We start from the raw sequence: 22,644 nt of genomic DNA, 5'->3' as shown, positions 1-22,644 counted from the left end.
AACACACTCATTGCAAAAGAAGGGCAGGGAGGAATGGAGATTTGCAAATGGGGAAGCTGATTATAGAGGGTGAGGGGGTGCAGGGGTACAGGGGGTGGTCAGTTGCCAGAAGCAAGTGCTCTCTTTCCCCTATAGCTCTATCTGATCTCCTAGTTGGGGCTCTGCGAAGCCAGGGAGAGGCACTTTGAAACTGGTCTGCCTTTACCATCTTAGCCTTCAAGCTCTGAGTGGGACATGGTGGTGATGTAACGCACACTTTCCCTGCGCCCCTCTGGACCCCCATCCCTGGCCGAGAGAAGAAGAAGGCATGCGGCGAGCCACTTCTTCATAGCCAGGGCCATCTGGGAGAACTGTTGCCGCACCTCCTTCTGCCAATAGGCATAGATGAGTGGGTTGAGCAGGGAGTTGCCCACACCAAGCAGCCACAGGTACTGCTCCAGCACCAGGTAGAGGTGGCACTCCTGGCAGGCCACCTGCACAATGCTCGTGATAAGGAATGGGGACCAGGACAGAGTGAAGCTGCCAATGAGAATGGCCACCGTGCGCACAGCTTTGAAGTCACTGGGGGTCCGTGGGGGCCGGTGAGCCCTGGCCAGGGCTCCCACATGCTCCGTGTTGCGGATCTGCTGGCTGTGCGTGGAGGCAATCTTGAGTATGTCACAGTAGAAAAAGACAAAGAGCAGTAGGGCTGGAAAGAAGCCGACGCAGGAGAGGGTCAGCACGAAGCGCGGGTGAAACACAGCGAAGAAGCTGCAGGACCCCTTGTAGGTGGTCTGCTGGAATCCATGGATCCCGAGGGGAAGGAAGCCAATGAGGTTAGACACCAACCACAGCCCGGCAAGGCAGGCCCCGACCATGAACCCATTCATGATTTGGAAATAGCGGAGGGGCTGCTTGATGGCAAGATACCTGTCAAAGGCAATCAGCATGACCGTGAGGACAGAGGCGGCTGCAGAAGAAGTGACAAATGCCATCCGAAGTCTGCACAGCGTCTTCTCCGTGGGCCGAGCCGGGCTGGAGAGCTGGTCTGTGACTAGGCCAGAGATGGCCAGGCCAAGCAAGGCATCAGCCACAGCCAGATTCAAGGTGAAACAGAGACTGATGCTATCATTCTTGAGGATCAACGACAGTACCGCCATGGCCACGAGGGCATTAGCAACAATAATGAGGGAGGCCAGGACAGCAAGGATCACTCCAAATGAGACAGATGATTCCATGTCTTGAAGTGGCAGGATTTCCACTTACCAGGGGATACTGGCCCTTTAGCTCAAATTCTCACGGGCTGGGTGAGATGGAGCTGTGTGTTCAGAGCTGGCAGTCCAGGCTGGCGGCTGGCTGTCTTTGGGATCCTGCTGGTCATGGAGAATCACTCCCTCTCTGGTTTTCAGTCCTCAGCCTCTTGCCTCTCCAGTGATCTGAAGGCAGCAACCCCAGCGCAGATGTATCCCTCGGCCCTGAGCTAGTCCCTCCTCCAACAACCAAGTTACTAGACAACTCCCAAGTACCTGCCTCCTGTTGTCTCGCCAGGCTTTCTCCCTTCACTAATGTTTCAAGGACTTTGTTTGGAGAGACCAGGGCATTCATCAGGTCTCCTGTCTCCCAGAGGATATAATTGACTCTAATCATACATTTTTTCCTCCATAACTTGATCTTAAATGTCCACTTCTTTTCTTCCTAAAACTCAAATACTAGCTTGACAACTAATCTCAGCTGAATTAAGCATTTTCTGGATAACGAATTCTCAGTTACTATTATGACTGCTTTTAATCAAGCAAGATGACCATAATCCATTGAAGTGGGAAGTGGGGCAGGCAAGCTATTTTAGGGTCCAGCATACTTTCAGGAGAGTTATACACATGTTGGTGGTTTCTTATCTTTCATTTCCTAACACCTCAGATTCTAATTCTTTCAAATAGGGTGTGCTGGTCCCCTATTTCTTGTCCCTCAAAGCTTGATTAGTTGGTGATTCAGAAAGGCCAGAGAAGCAAAAGAGAATTGTTACTAGCTGTCATTCAGTTTAGAAGAGAGCCTGCTCCCTATTGAAAGCTGCTGTCTGTTGGGTATACTCATTGAAAAAATTTCTGCCTTATGTTGGACCCTGTCTCTGGTCAAGAGTTGTGGCTGCCAGCCTTGTACTTTCTTCTTTTTGGCTGCGCCAAGTGGCATGTGGGATCTTAAGTTCCCTGACTAGGGATTGAACCTGTGCCCCCTTCAGTGGAAGTGTGGAGTCCTAACCATGAGACTGCCAGGAAAGTGCCTGCCTTGTACTTTCTTGATCCTGTGACCTTGCCTTTCTTTTTAAAGAATTTTATTTTATTGAAGTATAGCTGATTTACAATGTTGTGTTAATTTCTGCTGTACAGCAAATTGATTCATTTTACATATATATATACACATTCTTTTTCATGTTCTTTTCCATTATGGTTTATCATAGGATGTTGAATCTAGTTCCCTGTGCTATACAGTAGGACCCTGTTGTTTATCCATCCTACATATAATAGTTTGCACTTACTAATCCCAAACTCCCAATCCCTCCCTCCTCTTCCCCCCTCCCTGTTAGCAACCACAAGTATGTTTTCTGTGTCTGTGAGTCTGTTTCTGTTTCTGGCTCATTTGTGTCATATTTTAGATTCCACATATAAGGGATATCATATGATATTTGTATGTCTCTTTCTGACTTACTTCACTTGGTATGATAATCTTTAGGTCCGTCTATGTTGCTGCAAATGGCACAGTTTCATTCCATTTTATGGCTGAATAATATTCCATTGTCTATATATGCCACATCTTCTTTATCCATTCATCTGCTGATGGGCATTTAGGTTGTTTCCATGTCTTGGCTATTGTAAATAGTGCTGCGATGAACATTGGGGTCCATGTATCTTTTTGAATTATAGTTTTCTCTAGATATATGCCCAGAAGTGGGATTGCAGGATCACATTAGCCTTGTTTTTCTTGATCCTATTGACTTGAGCTATCTCTGGGACAGGAGGCGAGGTGAGCTGTACTCTGGAAAGTGTCTGCGCTAATGTTTGGTTGTGGAATTTTCCATTTTCCAGTGATAGAGTTAGACCAAAGGACAGCAGTGTTGCTGAGGTAGGTGAGATGGGGCCAGGGAGAGTGGCTGTGTAGCTCATTCTTATTTTAGATTGTATATCCATTTACTCAGGTACATTAGAACTAACCTTTTGCATGCTACTCTCATCTTGGATACCAAGAAGAGAGGGGTGGGGAGAAGAGTGATTAGAAGCTTATTTACTCAATTCGGGTCAGAGCACAAATGGGAAAGGTTAGTGTTTTAAGTGAGAGCATGGAAAGCAGGGTGCAGAGTTGGAAGCAAATATTATATTCCAGGATGTTTTGACAGTCTGAGAGGGCCTTTGGCAGATGTCTCTCTTACAAGGATCAGAAAACCTGTGGGGTGGTATTCCGGTTGCCAACCTGAACAGTTCTTATTCTTTGGTACATCCATTGGGAGGCTGGTTTCAGTTGCTTAGCACTTGGTTTAATTTTATACCTGGATCTAAGGCATGCTTTTGTTTCCCCAGCCCCTTGACTCTATGTGTGGAGTCAAGATGGCTGTTTCAAGGCCATGCTAAAATTCAAGAGTGCATCAGAGTCCCCTGGAGGGCTGGTTAACACCCAGATTTTTGAGGCTCACTGCCAGAGTTTCGGATTCATTAGTTCTGAGGCGTTCCCAAGAATCTGCATTTCTAACAAGCTCCCAGGTGATGCTTATGCTCCTCTAATGAAATGCTCCAGGGAAATGGTTCTTAACTTTAACTGTGCAGTAGAAACATTTGTTGATTCCCAAAGTACTGACATTTGGGTCACACACCAAGGGATTCTTATGTCCTTAGTCTGAGATGTGACTTCTGCATCTGGAATTTTAAAAGATCCACAAGTGATTCTAATATGCAGCCAGGGGTGGGGACCACTGTCCAATGGCAAAAGCACAGGCTCTGAATTCAGGACACTTGGGGGCTACCCCTACATCAATTCCTGTGCTTTTGTGTGGACAAATGACTTCACTTCTCTGACTTAGCTTTGGCTTCCTCATGTGTGACATGGGGATAATAATACCTACATCTCAGTGTTGCGGGGATGATGAAAACGAGATTATGATGGATATGAAAAGGCTTTTTAAAAGATTGTATTTATTTATGGCTGCAATGGAGAAGGCAATGGCACCCCACTCCAGTACTTTTGCCTGGAAAATCCCATGGATGGAGGAGCGTGGTAGGCTGCAGTCCATGGGGTCGCTAGAGTCGGACACGACTGAGCGACTTCACTTTCACTTTTCACTTTCATGCACTGGAGAAGGAAATGGCAACCCACTCCAGTGTTCTTGCCTGGAGAATCCTAGGGACGGGAAGCCTGGTGGGCTGCCATCTATGGGATCGCACAGAGTCGGACATGACTGAAGCGACTTAGCAGCAGCAGCAGCATGGCTGCAATGGGTCTTTGTTGCTCCACGAGGGCTTTCTCTAGTAGGGATGAGCAGGGGGCTACTCTTCATTGTGATGTGCAGGCTTCTCATTGCAGTGGCTTCTCTTGTTGTGGAACATAGGCTCTAGGGCATGTGGACTTCAGTAGTTGTGACACATGGCCTTAATTGCCCTGCTGCATGTGGGATCTTCCTGGAGCAAGGATCGAACCTATGACTCCTGCATTAGCAGGAGGATTCTTAACCACTGGACCACCAGGGAAGTCCATGGAAAGGCTTTCGTTGAGTTTACATTCTTATTGAGGAGAAGGAAAATGACATGAATATCCATCCAATGTTGATAAATACAATGAAGGAAAAGGGCTTCCCTGGTGGCTCAGATGGTAAAGAATCTGCCTGCAATGTGGGACACCTGGGTTTGATCACAATGTGGGAGACCTGAGTTCGATCCCTGGGTTGGGAATATCTCCTGGAGGAGGGCATGGCAACCCACTCCAATAGTCTTTCCTGGAGAATCCCCATGGACAGAGGAGCCTAGCGGGCTCCAGTCCATGGGGTCACAAAGAGTCAGACACGACCGAGCAACTAAGCACAGCACATGGAGGAAAAATAAAGCAGCTGCTGCTGCTGGGTGGCTTCAGTCATGTCCGACTCTGTGTGACCCCATAGAGGGCAGCCCACCAGGCTCCTCCGTCCCTGGGATTCTCCAGGCAAGAACACTGGAGTGGGTTGCCATTTCCTTCTCCAATGCATGAAAGGGAGAAGTGAAAGTGAAGTCGCTCAGTCGTGTCCGACTCTTAGGAACCCCATGGACTGCAGCCCACTAGGCTCCTCTGTCCATGGGATTTTCCAGGCAAGAATACTGGAGTGGGGTGCCATTGCCTTCTCCAAAAGCAGCTAATTGTGTCCAACTCTTTGTGACTCCATGGACTGTAGCCTTCCAGCTTCCTCTGTCCATGGCATTCTCCAGGCAAGAACACTGGAGTGGGTTGCCATTTCCTTCAATGCATGAAAGTGAAAAGTGAAAGTGAAGTCATTCAGTCGTGTCCGACTCTTAGCAACCCCATGGACTGCAGCCCACCAGGCTCCTCCGTCCATGGGATTTTCCAGGCAAGAATACTGGAGTGGGGTGCCATTGCCTTCTCCAAAAGCAGCTAATTGTGTCCAACTCTTTGTGACTCCATGGACTGCAGCCCACCAGGCTCCTCTGTCCATGGCATTCTCCAGGCAAGAATACTGGAGTGGGTTGCCATTTCCTACTCAAGGGAATATTCCCCACTCAGGGATCTAACCCGGGTCTCCTGCATTACAGTCAGATTCTTTATTGTTTGAGCCACTAGGGAAGCCTTGTCTTCTAGTCTCTTGTGCATCAAAGGTTGAAACAGATCAGGAACATTGGTATGACCTGACAACTTTGTAAAAATGCAAATCTTTTGCCTTTGGTAGTTCTTCTGCTGGTTCCTCTGCTTGAGATGCTCTTGCCCATTCCCTATCTTCCATCTACAAGGTGACTACCTTCAAGGTCCAGTTCAACTGTTACCTGCCTTTCTGTAGTACACAACAATCTGCTTTCCATCCCCAGCTTCCTCTGACCCCAAGCAGTCAGAATGAATTGATGCCTTATATAGTTCCAATAGCATTTCACTCATGTCTTCACTGCAACACTCATCCTTTTGTATATTTATTCACATATGTATGTGTCTGGCAACACTGTGAGATGGAATCATGTAGTTTTGTTCACTGTAGTATCCCCCGCATCTAGACCAGTACCTTAACACTAACAAACACAGGATATGATTTATGTTGGTGTTAGACGTGTTCTTATTTTTTTTTTTAGTGTAAAAAGATACCAGCATGGAATATCATCTCCTTTGCTATCACCCTGAGGCAAACCACCATCATCTCTTGCCTGAATTATTGTGGAGCTTCCCAACTTGTCTTCCTGCTTCTATCCTAGGCATTTCCATGCATCCTCCCCACCCCTGACTTCCCCACCCTTGGCCACCTCCAGTCTGCGGCCAAGGTGATCCTGCTAAAATGTAAGTCAGACTAATATCCTTTGGTGTCTTCTCACCTCACATTGAGTAAAATCCAAAGTTGCCACCCAATATGTTCATACCTGATCTGCTCCCCTGACCCCCATTTATCCTGTGCATAGAGGCTAAAGATACAGACTTTGGAGCCACACTATCCTGGTTCCCCCATTTATCAGTTATGTGACCTAGGGCAAGTGACTTGACCTCTCTGTGCCTCAGTTTCCTCATCAGCAAAATGGGGACAATAGTATCTCCTTCATAGGGTTGCTGTGAGAAGTAAATGAATTAATATGTATAAAGTACCTATAAAAGTGTCTAGCATGTGGTGGGTACTAAATCAGATTTTGTTAAATAAACAAAAATCTGTCATCCCCTTGCCTGCTCCTCTCCAGCCAGTCTGGCATGCTTGTTTCTAAAACACACTCCTGTCTCAGGACCTTTGCACATACTGTTCCTGCTGCCTACAGCACTCTTCTCCCAGATATCTCCAAGTGTTGCTCCTCATCTTCTTGTAGATCTCTGCCTTCATGTCATTTACTGGGGAAGGGGCTTCTTTGACTGACACCGTTTATAAAATAGCAACACTCTCCTGCTCTCTGTCACCAATGCTGCTTTATTTTTCCTGCATAGTATTTATCAAGATTGGATGTATTTTCATGTAATTTTCCTTCTTCTCAATAAGAGTGTAAACTCCATAAGGACAGGAATTCCACTTCCTTTGATTGCTGTTATATCTCCAGCACTTATACCAGTGTCTAGCATATAATAGTTGCTCAATAAATATTTGTTGAATGGGTGAATAAAAGACAAAAGCCAAGAAAATTAAGTTCATGCTCTTTCTGCCAAGGTAACATGGCAATGAAAATGTGATAAAGAAAAGATACCTGGGTAAAGGTAAGAAAATTATAATGGCGTAGAAAGGGACAAAGGGAAAATAAAAGCCTCTTTCCCTTTACCCTCATGTGTTTCCATAAAGGTAACCATAGCTGTATTTTCAGTTTCATTAACCAATAATTGTATTGTGCACTTGCTATGTGTTTGAAGTTTGAGGTACTGAGAGCTTAAAGATGCAGTCTTTACCTTCTAGGACCTCACAGTCTTTCTAGGGGGAGAACATAAAAGAACTGTGTAGTTCTGTGAAGAACTGCAGAGTTCAGAAGTGGGGGCCATCACTGCAGGCTGGTAAGGTCAGGAAAAGTTTCCTGAATGAGAAATGCCTTGATTGGAGTTTGGAGCTTGGGCAGGTTTCAGTCAGAGAGAGGTGAGTGGCCCAGAGATATATGGATGTCTCAGAAGAGGTATCTAGGTTGGATAATGAAAGGGGCCCTTGCGATAACAGATAGAAGTGGAGCCTGGCTGAAACTGAGGCTTCATGGGGCGGGGGAGCAGTTGGAGAAAAGACTGAAGAATAGGGGCTGGGGCAGCTATAAGAGTACTGAAAGAGCTAGGAGGCATGTGATGATGACTCAGAACATCACTGACAGTAGACAGGATGTGTTTGACCGACACTGAAGTGGCGCAGTTATTAGGAATTGGTGTTTGGATAGATATCTTTGGGTAAATAGGAATAGGGAAATACAAGCATGACATCCCTGTTTTTGAACATGGGCAACAAGGAAAATGGTGATAACATTCCCTGAAACAGAGAAGTCAGGAGGGAAAGTGTATGTGGATGTAGTGTGGTGTTCAGAAGTGGAGAGATGAATTTGACTAGCCATATTGTTGAGCCTTTCCTTGAATGTGGGGACTGCCGTCAATTTCCTTAGCACTACCCACTGAACCTAGAAATGAGCTCTGCATTCAATGGGTGCTAAATGAATGTTACTGGTGAAGAAAGGAGTAGAAGCTGGGAGAGCTGAAAACCTTCCCAGTTTGCCTGGGACATCTCCACGGATATACTTCCAATTGGTAGGAATTGGTAGGTAAGATGATGCCTAGAGATTTCCATAAGTCTGAGTGGAAAGGGGATGAGAATCCAGAGGACCTTCTGAATTTAATGTCTGACAGGAGGACCAGAGTTTGCCATCCCAGGTATCTATTATTTGGTTGATCTTACTCCCCTCTTTTGCTTCAGCTTCCTTTTGAACTCTGATGACCAAGGCCTAGGTATTGCTCCAATTCTCTAATTTCATAGTTGATGGAAGAATTCAGCCAGATAATACTGCAAGCTAGTTTACCACTTTGCAGTGACTACTTCAACCCTACAACTAGGCAACCTAAGGTTTCTAGGAGCAGATAAAACCCCTATGCAATCTGTCACTGTTTAGTTTTCATTGCCAATGTGATTCTACCAAGTTAATGAATAGCTGGGTTGGAGTGGGGGAAGGAAAGAGACACAGAATGAATGAAGAGAAACTGTCATTTATGGGCAGATTCTGTTCTGCTTCTTAGCAAGACATTGGGTACATGGTGAACCATTGAGGGTACAGTTGTCATCATCACCGTCATCATCAAAGTACTTTTACGAAGTGCCTAGTTTCAGGGGTCCTGAGCTAGGGCTACACAGAGAACTACACAGCTCCGGAATTTCACTTTTAGACCATGCATGGTCTCAGACCAGATACTGATGTGAACATGTGCAAGATGGATTAAATCCTCAATATGGTTTATTCGCACACTATTATGTCACCACCTCTTCTATAGGTTCCTGATTATTTCTGGAGTGAAATCTATAAAGCAGATATATCCTGTATGCTCAATGATATTATCAGCTCTTTGAAGGCAAAGAACCCAACCTTACAATTCTGTCTACAGACTTTCTGTACAAAACATATATAGATGCTCAGTATGGATTCATAAATCAACCAGACGGTAGACAGAGTACCTTTCAAACCATTAATATTTAACTCCTTTGAACCTCAGTTTCTTCTATAAAATGGAGAGAGTAATTGTATCACAGACATCACAGGGCTGTTGTGAGGATAGAAAGCCAATGCATATGAATTGATTAGCACACAATTTAGTATTGTCTGCTCAACTGTTAGCTATTAATTTAACAATACGAATTTCTACCTCCCGTAGGAGACTGTGGAAAAGGGGTAGCAGCTTTTCACACAAGTCTGGGTATGCAATTCAGCTTACGGCGGTATACTTGTCAGTTGCCTATGCATTGGGATTTGAGAGAGAGAAAAAAATTCACCCTTTCAGATATCTTCTTTACTTTTCTGCCGTCACTCTTGAACAAGGATGCTTTCTTGGGGGTGCGCGTGTGAGTTACTGACTGGGAGTGAAGGATGGAGGCGGAATTTGGGAGCGAAGGCTACGACTTAAGTCGCCGTATCAGGCACTTTTTCAGTCTTAATTCAGCAAACATTTGTAGCTAAGCTAATCAATGCCAGGTGTCGTCCAGGAGCTAGGAGTCCTGAACAGACCAGGCTCGCACCCTTGCCCAGTTTTTCGGAGGAACGTACAAATGGACCAGAGAAAAACTCTCTGATTAAAGAGCGAGCAGCGCCGAAGGAGGAAAGCCGCTGCTAGCTCTAGTGCTCAGGCGCTACGCCCCCGGCGCGCCAGTGCTCTTCCGGCGTGGCGCAAGCTCCGCGGCAAGCAATGGGCGCGAGGCGCCGGGACCGCGCATGCGTCTTGCGGCTTCTCCGGGAAGTTGCTTCCTAGGTTCTGAGCCTGAACCCGCGGAGATGAAGTAAGGCCTTAACTGTCCTCTAAGGAGGGGTCGGGGGAACTGGGGCCCGGGGCCAACCCACCCGGGCTGAGGTGGTAGAGCATCTGCGGGGCTGACGGGCGGGAGAGGCGGGGAGTCTAGAAAATTAGTCTCTCGGTTTTGTTCTGTTGTACCTCAGGCCAGGGCGCGCTTACATGCCCGCTTTTCCTTCCGGTTTAGCCCTTTAACTAAAGTGAAGCTGATTAATGAGCTGAATGAGCGTGAGGTCGAACTGGGGGTGGCGGAGAAGGTGTCTTGGCACAACGAGTACAAGGACAGCGCTTGGATCTTCCTGGGTGAGGCCCACGTTTTCCTCTCGTAGGGCTCCTCCTTCCCTCCTGCCCTGCTTCCTAACATTTCAGCGTTCCCGCCTTACATTCCTCCCGACATTCACCACCCACATTTATTCCCTTCCGCTCTCTCTCTGTAAATACGTTTTCCTTGTCTGTTTTCTTCCCATTTCTAATTTGCTCTCTCTGCCAAGTCAGTGCTCATAATAGGTACTGCCGGCCGTTCACTGTGCTGAGAATCGTGCCACTTGGTTTCTCAGATACCGTTACTACCATCCCCCTGTCCCTCCCCATTTATACAACTAAAGAAACAGGTGCAGAGAAGTTAATGACTTCAGGTCACATAGCTTAGGAAGTGGAACAGCCAGAACTATGGCACTCTAGAACTCATGGTCTTAGCCCCTATCTCATATTACTGCCAACTCCCTCCCCTCCTCATTCTCCTTCCCTCAGAGTTTATTTTCCTCATCTAATTATCTCCTGCCTTCTATCCGTGGCCATATCACCATCTCTATATTCACTTTGTGTCATATGCGGTAATTTGACAGTTTATTCAAAGAGGTTATTGCACCAGACATTGTGTTAAGCATTTTATTTCCATTTATTTAACTATTATAACAATTCTGTGAAGTTAGAACTGTAATATCCCCATTCTATTGATGAGGAAGGAAACATTTGCAGGGAAAATTATTTCCTATGAAATGCTTAACAATTGACTTTATAATCCTTAGTCCTTGTGAGATGGGGTTAATATTTGCATATTTAAACTGATTTTGGACCTTAGCTGTGAATTTGCAGATAGAGAGCACATGAGTTCAAGATATGTTTTTGGAAGCCAAGTTTTGTGCTGGAAACTATCTGCTTTGTCCAGAAGATTTTGGGTGTGAGGGGGGTTAGTTTGGTTAGGGATGACCCCAGATTTTCCACTCAAAGTTAATCACTCCTTTTTCTGTATTACTGCTGCATTTTCTGTGTGCTTCTGTCATTGCATTAGACTAGGTTCTTTGAGGGAAGGCCCTGTTGCTTATTCTGATTTGCATCCCAGTGCCTGGCCTAGTGCATGCATGGTACATTGTAGACACTTGGTAAGTGTTTGCTGAACTGAAATGTGTTTCTCTTTTTGAGGGGGACTTCCTTATGAACTGACTGAAGGGGACATCATTTGTGTGTTCTCACAGTAAGTCACCTTTTTTTCCTTCTTTTTAGTAAGTCACTTTTTTATTTCTTACCTTCTGGGTCAGCAGAGTAGTTTGCTTCCGTAATGCATTTTCAGTTCAGTTCAGTCACTCAGTCATGTCCGACTCTTTGCAACCCCATGAATCGCAGCACGCCAGGCCTCCCTGACCATCACCAACTCCCGGAGTTCACTCAGACTCACGTCTATCGAGTCAGTGATGCCATCCAGCCATCTCATCCTCTGTCGTCCCCTTCTCCTCCTGCCCCCAATCCCTCCCAGCATCAAGAGTCTTTTCCAATGAGTCAACTCTTCGCGTGAGGTGGCCAAAGTACTGGAGTTTCAGCTTTAGCATCATTCCTTCCAAAGAAATCCCAGGGCTGATCTCCTTCAGAATGGACTGGTTGGATCTCCTTGCAGTCCAAGGGACTCTCAAGAGTCTTCTCCAACACCACACTTCAAAAGCATCAATTCTTCGGCGCTCAGCCTTCTTCACAGTCCAACTCTCACATCCTTACATGACCACAGGAAAAACCATAGCCTTGACTAGACAGACCTTTGTTGGCAGAGTAATGTCTCTGCTTTTGAATATGCTCTCTAGGTTGGTCATAACTTTCCTTCCAAGGAGTAAGCGTCTTTTAATTTCATGGCTGCAGTCACCATCCGCAGTGATTTTGGAGCCCAAAAAAATAAAGTCTGACACTGTTTCCACTGTTTCCCCATCTGTTTCCCTTGAAGTGATGGGACCGGATGCCATGATCTTCGTTTTCTGAATGTTGAGCTTTAAGCCAACTTTTTCACTCTCCACTTTCACTTTCATCAAGAGGCTTTTGAGTTGCTCTTCACTTTCTGCCGTAAGGGTGGTGTCATCTCCATATCTGAGGTTATTGATATTTCTCCCGGCAATCTTGATTCCAGCTTGTGTTTCTTCCAGTCCAGTGTTTCTCATAATGTACTCTGCATAGAAGTTAAATAAGCAGGATGACGATATACAGCCTTGACGTACTCCTTTTCCTATTTGGAACCAGTCTGTTGTTCCATGTCCAGTTCTAACTGATGCTTCCTGACCTGCATACAGATTTCTGAAGAGGCAGGTCAGGTGGTCTGGTATTCCCATCTCTTTCAGAATTGTCCACAGTTTATTGTGATCCACACAGTCAAAGGCTTTGGCATAGTCAATAAAGCAGAAATAGTTGTTTTTCTGGAACTCTCTTGCTTTTTCCATGATCCAGCGGATGCTGGCAATTTGATCTCTGGTTCCTCTGCCTTTTCTAAAACCAGCTTGAACATCAGGAAGTTGTAATGCATTTTATGGCATCACAAAAGCCCATTTATTTTAACTCTAGACTGACTGGCCTCCCTGCATCGGGGGGCCTGAAGCTTCTGTTCTGGTCTAGATCAGTCCCAGGACATGGTTCTGTAACTCTCCAATGTGCCAAATCCAAGAAGTTGGTTGATATAGGAGCCTGTCTTGGAGATTCTGGTCTATTTTTATTGTCTTTTCACTGAAGCCTACACTGGAACAGACTGGAACTCCTAGGAAGGTACTCTGTTGGCCCATTTCCTCGGGCTCCTATAATCTAGGGGTAACTCATGATCATGGGGCCATTCTGGGTCCACACCTGTGTGGCACTGTAGGATTAGGGCAAAGCACAGAGAAACTGGGAAAAAAGCAAAAGTTTTAGGCAGTAGTTTTTTTCGTTGTTGTTTCTAGTTGAGTGTAAGGTTAGTGAGCAGAGCCAGTCTCTTTAACTGGAGACTGAGAATCACAGGCTGATGAGGGATAAGAATGAATAGGAGAATCTTATATTCTTCATTCTGCTACGGGATGATAGCAGCAGCACTAGGTGGGAGAGAGTCTTGGCAGCTCACATTAGTAGTGGCAGCTGGTAGGAGAGGGTTTGGGTACAACCGCAAAGCTACACAGAGTAGTTAGTCCATAGGTGCCAGAAGGCCTTGGCAGCTCAGAGCAGCAGAGAGCCATGACCCCTGGACTGTGGAGTCCTCAGGCAGAGAACCATGATAAAAGAGGTTGGGTAAGCAGACAGTGGCTGGCACACCCTGGCAGAGGCATTGCCATGGCAGGGAATGGTTGGACCATCCAGTGGGCAGAGGTCCCTGGCTGATTGGTTGGGCCATATATAGGACAGAAGGCCGTGTAAAAGAAATTGGGCAAGAAAAAGGCCATGGTAGAGGGCCCTGACAGGGCCTGAGGCTGCTTTTTCCAACTCTTGGGTATTGGGAAGTTCACAGTAGGTACAGCCTATAACTTCCACACTGTGGTAGCTCTGCCTTGTTCAGTCTTCCACCTGGGAGCTGTTTTTGTCTTATTTTCATTGAGTGATGATCACTAGTGTGTGTGTTTATTCCAGTTCTCTGTTTTGGCTCCACACATTGCTCTCCATGATGATTGCCTGTGTCACTGACAACAGTGGCTTTCAAAAAATATTTTTCTGATTATCAGAATAATGTATAGTTGTTGTAGAACATTTGGGAAAAAGAAAATGAAATAATGTTCTTTAAGGAAAAAATAAAATTGTCTTCTTTTCAAGATTATCCAATATTTTGCTTTAAGAAAAAAATGTTAACATCTTTATGTATTTATTGTCTTCTTTTCAATGTTGGGCATTATTTCCAATATTTTGCTGTTATGAATTATACTGCAGTGTACATTGTGATATATACATCTTTGTATGCCTCCCTGATGGTTTCCTTCATGACATTAATTTATAAACATTGTCAAATTACTCTCTGAAAAGGTTGTATCAGTTTTCACTCTGACTGGAATGCTCATTTTCCTGAATCCTAATCAGTAATGGTTATTTTAAGAAAATATTGCCATATGATTTCTCATTATTATTTTACTTTGCCTTTATTTCATCATCCGGGAGGTAGAACATCTCTTCGTAGATTTATAGGCCCTTATTCTTTTTCTTTGTAAATTGTCTATTAAGATCATTTGCCTATTTTTTCCCTGTTAGTGTGTTCCTCATTTTCTTACTGATTTTACAAGAGCCCTTCATGTATTAAGGATATTAACTCATTGTTTTTAACACTTTATCATGTATTGTATTGCTGTGGACTTATTTTTTTAATTTGATGTGTTATCCTACATTGCCATTATTATTATTTCTTGATGCTCAAACTGTCCCAGTTTGGTCTGTAGTTATCCTGTCAAGCCAGCTCCTGTATTCTTTTTTCTTTTACTTTTTATTTTGAAATACTTGAAATAATTTCTGGGTTAAAACAGGAAAGTTATGAAATAGAATGAAGAATACCTATATCCCCTTTACTCAGAGTCCCCAGATGTTAGCATTTTATCACATTTGCTTTATTATTTCTCTTCACCTATATGCATATTATTTTTTTTTCTGAACCATTTGGGGGTCAATTGCAGACATGATGCACATTTACCCCTAAATTCTTCAGTGTGTATTTCCCAAAATACCTGGACATTTAACTTCAGGATAGTGATCAAATTCAGGAAATCAACACTGTTACACTGTTATCTAATCTATAGACTTTATTTGACTTCCAGTTGTCCTGATAATGTCCTTTATAGCAAAAGGAAAAAAAAAAATGGCTTTCTAGCCTTAATCTGTGATGTAAATTGCAGACGTTTTCTCCTAGTTTGTCATTTGACTTTGTTTATTGTGATTTTTTTTTTCTTTGCAAACTTATTATTTTTAAATTTTTATGTGTTCATTTATTCATGTGTTTAAATGATCTTATGGTAACATTGACTTTTTAGGGGATGTACAGTCCTATGAGATTTTTCTTTTTAATACTTGAATAGATTTGTGTAATCACCCTCACAATTAGGATGAAGGACAATTCCATCATCCCCCAAACTCCCTCATGCTGTCCCTGTATAGTCTGTCCTCTAATTGCTGGAGAAGGCAATGGCACCCCACTCCAGTACTCTTGCCCAGAGAATCCCATGGATGGAGGAGCCTGGTAGGCTGCAGTCCATGGGGTCGCTGAGAGCCAGACACGACTGAGCCACTTCACTTTCACGTTTCACTTTCACGCATTGGAGAAGGAAATGGCAACCCACTCCAGTGTTCTTGCCTGGAGAATCCCAGGGATGGCGGAGCCTGGTGGGCTGCCGTCTATGGGGTCGCTCAGAGTCGGACACGACTGAAGCACCTCAGCAGCAGCAGCAGCAGCAGTGGTCAAATTTATCAGTCTTTTATTGCTTCTGGATTTGAGTCATAATTAGAAAGTATTTCTTCCCACCCATTCACGTTCTCTTCTAATACTTGTATGGTTTCAATTTTATGCATTGAAATCTCTGATCCATTTAGAGTTATTCTGATGTGTAGTGTGAGATATGGACCCAATTTCATATTTTTTCAAATGGCTATCTAGTTGTCCCAACAGCATTTATTCAAAACTCCATATTTTCCCCCAGCAAATTGGAGTGTCACCCTTATACATAAGTACTAACTTGGGAGGTGATTTTGATATCTTTATAATGTTGAGTCATCTTATGCCAGAAAAAGAGGTGTCTTTATATTTATTGAAAACTGTGTTTGTGTCTTTCAGCAGTTTTTAAGCGTTTTCTCTGCATAGACCTTGTAGATTCCTTGTTGTTAGATTTATTTCTAAGTAGTTTACCTTTTTGCTGTTGCTGTTACAAATGGGGCTCCTCTTTCCTTATATCTTATGATTATTGTTTGTAAGAGGGTGGTTTATTTTTGTCGTCTTTATATCCTGTTATCCTACAGATTTGTTATATTGTTTGTTTTTAACATTGTTTATCATTGCTTCTCTTGGGTTTTCTATATATATCGTCATATATAATCTTCATACAGAGATAGCTTTACTTTTTCATTTTTAAATTAGTTTTTAAAATTAGAGTATAGTTGATTTACAGTGTTGTACTAGTTTCTGCTGTGCAGCAAAGTGTGTCAGTTATACATACACATATATTTACTCTTTTTTTATATCTGTTTTCTCCTGTCTAATTGCATGGGCCAATACCTACAATATTAAATAGTGTTAAATAGCTGAATACCATAGTTGAATCGTTTCTAGTGTTTTCTTTTAAGTAAGATGCTAGATCTGGGGCTGAGGTATAACATTTCCATCAGTTACTATTGTATTTTTATGACTGTAGTTTTAAGTTTATGAAGCTTTAACTTTTCTGGAATTAATTTTTATATAATGAGTAAGGCAGAATTTTTTCTATTTTTTTTCATTAAATTATGTCTTTATTAACTTCCACCTACCTTCCTAAGATTTACTATCCCCCGCTCCCCTGTGGCTTGTGGGATCTTAGTTCCCTGACCAGGGTTTGAACCTGAACCCTGGCAGTGAAACACCAAGTCCTGACCACTGTGACTGCCAGGGAATTCCCCTTTCCTTTTTAACAATAAAATTCTTTAATGTCACAGATTTTCCTGAGTGTGGTTTTAGCCACATCCTGTAAGTTTTGGTGGGCTCAGACGGTAAAGGTAAAGGTAGCTCAGACGGTAAAGCATCTGCCTGCAATGCAGGAGACCTGGTTCCGGAAGATCCCCTGGAGAAGGAAATGGCAACCCACTCCAGTGTTCTTGTCTGGAGAATTCCATGGACAGAGGAGCCTGGCGGACTATAGTGCTTGGGGTCGCAAAGAGTCGGACAAGACTGAGCGACTTAACACACACAGACACTAAGTTTTGGTATATATTCCCATTTTTGTTGTTTTCTAAATAGTCTACCATGATTTCTTTATTTTATTTCACTTTCTCTTTCATCCAGTAGTTAGCCTGGAGAACAGGTTTCAAGTTCTAGTTAGGGCATTTTTTGTTTTGAAATTATTGTTCCCAGCTGTTTCACATTATGATTGGAGAACATGGTCTGTGCTGTTTTTGGAGATGATTGAGGTTTACTTTGAGATCTAGTCTACAGTCAGTTTTAATATGTGTTTCATGGATTCTTGAGAAGAAACTCTTTGTACAGTCGAATATATCTGTATATCTACTAGTCTGATGTTAATATTTTTAACAATGTAATTGTTATATTATTAAGTATATGTTTATTTGTAGTTATAAAATTTTATATTAATTCCTCGGACTTATTTTTCTCAATTTTATGTGTTGTGAACTCAAAGTGGTGTGTTAAAATCTCTAATAACTTTCACTCTTAGTTGCTCTTTGTATTTTTAATTAAAATTTTGGATGTGTTAATTTATGTATAAAATTTCATGACTTATGTATTAGGACCTTTTTCTGTGTAAAAGAGCCCTCTTAGTCACATTTAAATGCTTCTTTTGGTTGGCCTTGAATTCATCTTTGATCTTAATACTACCACCCATTTTTAAAATTAGGTGTTCGTGATATATCTTTTTCTAACTTTTAATTTTTAACCTTTCTTTGTCATCTTGTTCTCAGTGTGTCTCCTGTACAGATTATATTATTTGAATTTTGTTTTGTCATCCAATCTGAAAGTTTTTACATTTTAAATCAATAGTGTCTTACTCTTTTATAAATTAAATAGATACGGGGAGATTGTTAACATTAATCTGGTACGGGACAAGAAGACTGGGAAATCCAAAGGATTCTGTTTCCTCTGCTATGAAGACCAGAGGAGCACAGTTCTGGCTGTTGACAGTTTTAATGGGATCAAGGTGAGTATGCTTACTGAGCAGAACTTTTCCATTGTGTAGGGTTTCAGTTTCATTTCCCAGCTGATGACTGCAGGCTCAAGGGCAGTACTGGTCAGCTGGGTTGCAGAGGTGTGGGGACATACTGACTGGGAAATGACCCCAGGAAATAATTCCGTTGGCTCATGACCCTGTCAACATGTGTTTCTTTTCCCCATCACTTAGCAAGCTATGTCCTCAGGAGCATAGGTACCATGACCCCCCACTCCCCTTCATCTTGCACCCAACCAGGCATCTGTTTTTCACCTTTTCTTCCTCACACTCCACTCTCATTTCTGCTGTATTGGAGGGCAAAGAGACTAGCAAACACTGCTGTTTAATGCTGTCCTGTATCAGAGAATTTGGGGTTCTATCATGGTTTTGTGGCTGAGGACCTAGCCATGTATGTCTCTCATATGTCTCCATTGACTTAGCAGTACTGGGCCCTGAAAATTCTCTAGTTAAAATCTCATGACAAAGTCTATGAAAGTAACTCATTCTGAAGTTTTCTGTCCTCTATTCTCTCTCCTCCACCCTTGTAAGTGAGACGGTGAGTGATGACATGAGAGTGAGACATAAAAAGGGATGGGGCAAGTCAGGGTTATCTATGCTCCACATGCTCCCAAAGCACTGCCATTGAATGAGCATTGTCACAGGTTGGAGGGGTGACTCTTGACTTGGAGAATTTGTCACTGATTGCACCAGCAGTGAAAGGAAGTCACCATAAAAGGTGACTTTATTCCACCTTTTATGGTGGAATGGGATAGGTGAAAGTACTCAGGCTTAGGGGTAAGAGTAAAAACTTGCTCTTGAATGGAACAGTAAAAGCCAGACATTTCACATTTCTGATGGCATTGCCTATAGAATAAGTCTGTATCTGCCCGAATGTTTTTGTTTTAAGTGAAGGTTTAATTTTTTGTTGTTCACCTGGAGAGTTGGGATTCGCAGTGATAGTATCAGCATGAGCCAGTGGTTCCAGTATGGTGGGGGTGGAGCAAGCAGTGAGGGCTTAAGAGAAAAGAAAGTAGTCCTTTCTAGATTCCTTACCCCCTCCCAGCTATTGTTCTGCTTTGGCCTCATCCATTTGTGTTGAGAAAGCAGCTGTAGCATTGAGCTGAATTTTAGGAATTCCTTTTGGCTTCCAGGCTTTTTAACAGTGTGTTTCACCGTAAATTAATGTTACAGATGGAAGGTAATTCATGTTTGTGCATCTAAACTCTTGCAGTTTTCCATGCTGCTTATGCTTTGGGGCAGTACTTCCCAGGCTCTTTTCACTTCATGGCACACTTATAACATGGAGATATTTATATAGAACTCTGGGATAAACTGATGAGGCTCCCAGGATCTCCAGCTGCCCCAGGCTCTACCTGACTGCCCCCAGGGTTGAGCGAATGTGTAGGGATGTGTGCTGTGACACATCACTTGAGCAGGTCTGCTTTTGAGATTTTCTGAGAAACAGAATTAGCAAGAGGATAATGGGAATGGTTCAAACCATGGATTTCTGCAGCTGGGTTCAAATAGATAGAAGGCTGTGTTTGGTAGCAAGTAGTTAGCTATCTGCTAAAGCAGTGCCTGTCTGTCCTAGATCAAAGGAAGAACTATCCGAGTGGATCATGTATCTAACTATCGACTTCCTGAGGACTCAGAAGAAATGGATGAGGTGACCAGAGAGCTGCAGGAGAGGGGCTGTGGGACTCATACTCCTCCGCCAAGTTCATCTGAGGGCTCTGAAGATGACAAACCCACCAAAAAACACAAAAAAGGTAAATGGTTAAGGCCTATGAGAAGATTCTGGGTAGGCTTAATGTTTGCTCTTCTTAGCCTTCACTGAGAGTTGGTAGTCAGTTCTCAAGTGTGAAGGGGGCAGGTGTGGGGAACCTTACTTTAACTGGGAAAGAAGAAGTATCAGCAGAAGACTAATGCTGTGGGCTAAATTCTGGCCACCAAAATGTGTACATTGAAGTCCTAACCCTCTGGTACCTAACGTGACTGTTTGGAGGTAGGGTCTTTAGAGAGAGACTTAAGAGCTGGAGTTGCCTTATACAGCGACCTGACATATTAAGGGTGACAGACATCCAGATTGCATTCTTGGAGGCACTTTTCTAGAAGTAGAGACCGTGAGTGTTTCATGCTGCTGCCAAGCATGCTTTTCTTTTGTATATCCTCCATCTTTTCCATCTTCTTTTTCTTACTGATTGTGCCCCTCTTTTCCTCCAGACAAAAAGGAAGAAAAGAAAAAAAAAGAAAGACAGAAGACTGGCCGGGAGGTACAGGCAGAGTAGCCAGCCTCCTCTTCATTGCCCAGAAGCAAGATGATAAAGGAAAAGGATGACCCGGGCTCTAAAAAGCACAGTGGCAAGCACTCAGAGAAGGCAGAGAAGGGTCAGAAGTCAGAGTCCAGGGAGGTGCGGAAGTCCCACCCCAGTTCCCCTGAGGTCAGGATGACCTGCCGTAGTGGAACGGAGGACCAAGAGAGGGAGCCAAGAAAGGAGAAGTCCAAGCATGAACACAAGTCATCAAGCAGGAGGGAAGAGAGAGAAGACAGGCACAGGGAGAGAGACAGGGGTCGAAGCTCAGACATACATTCCAGATGGCATGACAGGCGCTCTGAGGGGCGGCATGACAGGTGCTCTGAGGGGCGTAGTCACAGGAGTAGAAGTAGGCACCAAGATAAATCCCACCGGCATAAAAGGTCCCGGCACTCCCGGGACCCAGAGTCCTCTAATCCCAGGGAGCTCAGGCATCACTGATGCCGCAGCCTGTTCAGCTATTCAGCACGGTAGAATTAAAAATGAACTGTATTTTTCAAATACAATGAAATTCAGTTATTCTTTTACTATATTTACATGTAAAGTCTCTGAGAATGAATTCTTTTGATCCCTTGAGTATACTAATCATCAAGAGAGCTGTAGTTTTAACAGCTAAATGTCCTGGATTTTTGAGCAGAATCCATTGTCCCTGGGAATATACTTGGTACTTTTGGTACTTACCAGAGCATGTACCTAACTAAATCTGGGTTTATAAATATGGCCATTGAATTCATGACCCCAATTTATGATGAAATGGCCAGGAAGGAGAAATACCAGACAGTTCTAGAATTCCAGTCTTTGTGCTACATGTTAAGAACCTTTCCAGTTGGCAGCTATAACCACTGAGCAGAGAAGTGTGGCTTAACTAGGTTCAGACAGGTTGCTATGAATGTGATAAGGATTCTTAACATCAGCCTGCTCCTTCCTTATTTTTGCCTACCTGCCCCCTGTTTTTTGAAATTGTAGACATCTTTTTTTCAATTTTGCTGTTTTTGTTTTGGTTGATATGTCTACATTTTTTTCCTTATAACTTATTTATGTATTTGATTGAGAAGAAATTCACATGAAATTCGCCATTTAAAAAAGTATTTATTTATTTTTTAAAATTAATTTATTTTTTATTTTTTTATTTTTTTTTAATTTTTTAACTTTACAATATTGTATTGGGATACATGAATTGCCACTTTGTTCCCCATCAGAACCCTCCTCCCTTCCCTGTTTTCTGTCAAAAGTTTATTTTTTTCAGCATGAATCAAACATCAGCGTGAATCAGCCATAGGTGTACATATGTCCCCTCCCTCTTGAGCCTCCCATCTCCCTCCCCATCCCAACCCTCTAGGTTGATACAGAGCCCCTGTTTGAGTTCCCTGAGACATAACAATAAATTCCCATTGGCTATCTATTTTACATATGTTATTGAAAGTTTCCATGTTACTCTCCGTACATCTCACCCTCTCCTCCCCTCTCGCTGTGTCCATAAGTCTGTTTTCTATGTTTCTCCATGTCTGCCTTGCAAATTCATCAGTACCATCTTCCGTATATCTGTGTTAGTATACGATATTTATCTTGAAATTAACCATTTTAAAGGGAATATTCAGTGCAGTTTGGTACATTGACAGTGTTATAAAACCACCAACCGTATCTAGTTCCAAAATATTTTCATCACCCCAAAATGAAACCCTGTATACCCATTAAGCAGCTCCTCCCCATCCCCTCCTCCTCCTTGTCCCTGGCAACTACCAATCTGCTTTCAGTTCCTGTAGATTTACCTATTCTGGACATTTCATGTAAGTGGAATTGTACATGTGGCCTTTTGTGTTTGGGGCCTTTCACTTAGTATAATATTTTTGAGGTGCATCCATATTGTATCAGTGAAAATGTTACTCAGTCGTGTCCAACTCTTTGTGATCCCATGGACTGTAGCCTTCCAGGCTCCTCTGTCCATGGAATTGTCCAGGCAAGAATATTGGAGTGGGTAGCCATTCCCTTCTCCAGACACCTCATTCGTTTTTATGGATAATGTCCCATTGTATAGATATTCCATGTTTTGTTTGCCACTCCTGAATGGATAGACATGTGGGTTGTTTCCACCTTTTGGCTAG

At 43.3% G+C, this 22,644-nt stretch overlaps 2 protein-coding genes across 2 annotated transcripts; one reads left to right on the top strand and one right to left on the bottom strand.

Annotated features, from left to right (window-relative positions):
• Positions 1-209: 209 nt before the first annotated feature.
• Positions 210-1,217, bottom strand: GPR119 (G protein-coupled receptor 119). Its single transcript, XM_005908299.2, has one exon. It carries the CDS (start codon positions 1,215-1,217, stop codon positions 210-212), a length of 1,008 nt encoding a protein of 335 aa, XP_005908361.1.
• Positions 1,218-10,038: 8,821 nt separating this feature from the next.
• On the top strand, positions 10,039-21,074 carry RBMX2 (RNA binding motif protein X-linked 2). The gene is made up of 6 exons (XM_005911871.3): positions 10,039-10,123; positions 10,322-10,437; positions 11,557-11,608; positions 18,089-18,218; positions 19,819-19,996; positions 20,451-21,074. Exons 1-6 carry the CDS (start codon positions 10,059-10,061, stop codon positions 20,513-20,515), a joined length of 606 nt encoding a protein of 201 aa, XP_005911933.2. The 5' UTR covers positions 10,039-10,058; the 3' UTR covers positions 20,516-21,074.
• Positions 21,075-22,644: the final 1,570 nt, after the last annotated feature.

This window comes from Bos mutus, chromosome X (assembly GCF_027580195.1).
Source record: "Bos mutus isolate GX-2022 chromosome X, NWIPB_WYAK_1.1, whole genome shotgun sequence".
NCBI lineage: Eukaryota > Metazoa > Chordata > Mammalia > Artiodactyla > Bovidae > Bos > Bos mutus.
Note: the sequence above shows the minus strand (reverse complement) of the source record. Positions and strands in the feature narration are given on the sequence as shown.

Excerpts from the sequence above, each read along its gene's own strand:
- RBMX2 (XM_005911871.3), top strand. The coding sequence starts at position 10,059 with ATGCGTCTTGCGGCTTCTCCGGGAAGTTGCTTCCTAGGTTCTGAGCCT. Across the intron at positions 18,219-19,818 it reads ACAGTTTTAATGGGATCAAG|ATCAAAGGAAGAACTATCCG; the intron begins GTGAGTATGCTT and ends TGTCTGTCCTAG. Across the intron at positions 19,997-20,450 it reads CACCAAAAAACACAAAAAAG|ACAAAAAGGAAGAAAAGAAA; the intron begins GTAAATGGTTAA and ends CTTTTCCTCCAG.
- GPR119 (XM_005908299.2), bottom strand. The coding sequence starts at position 1,217 with ATGGAATCATCTGTCTCATTTGGAGTGATCCTTGCTGTCCTGGCCTCC.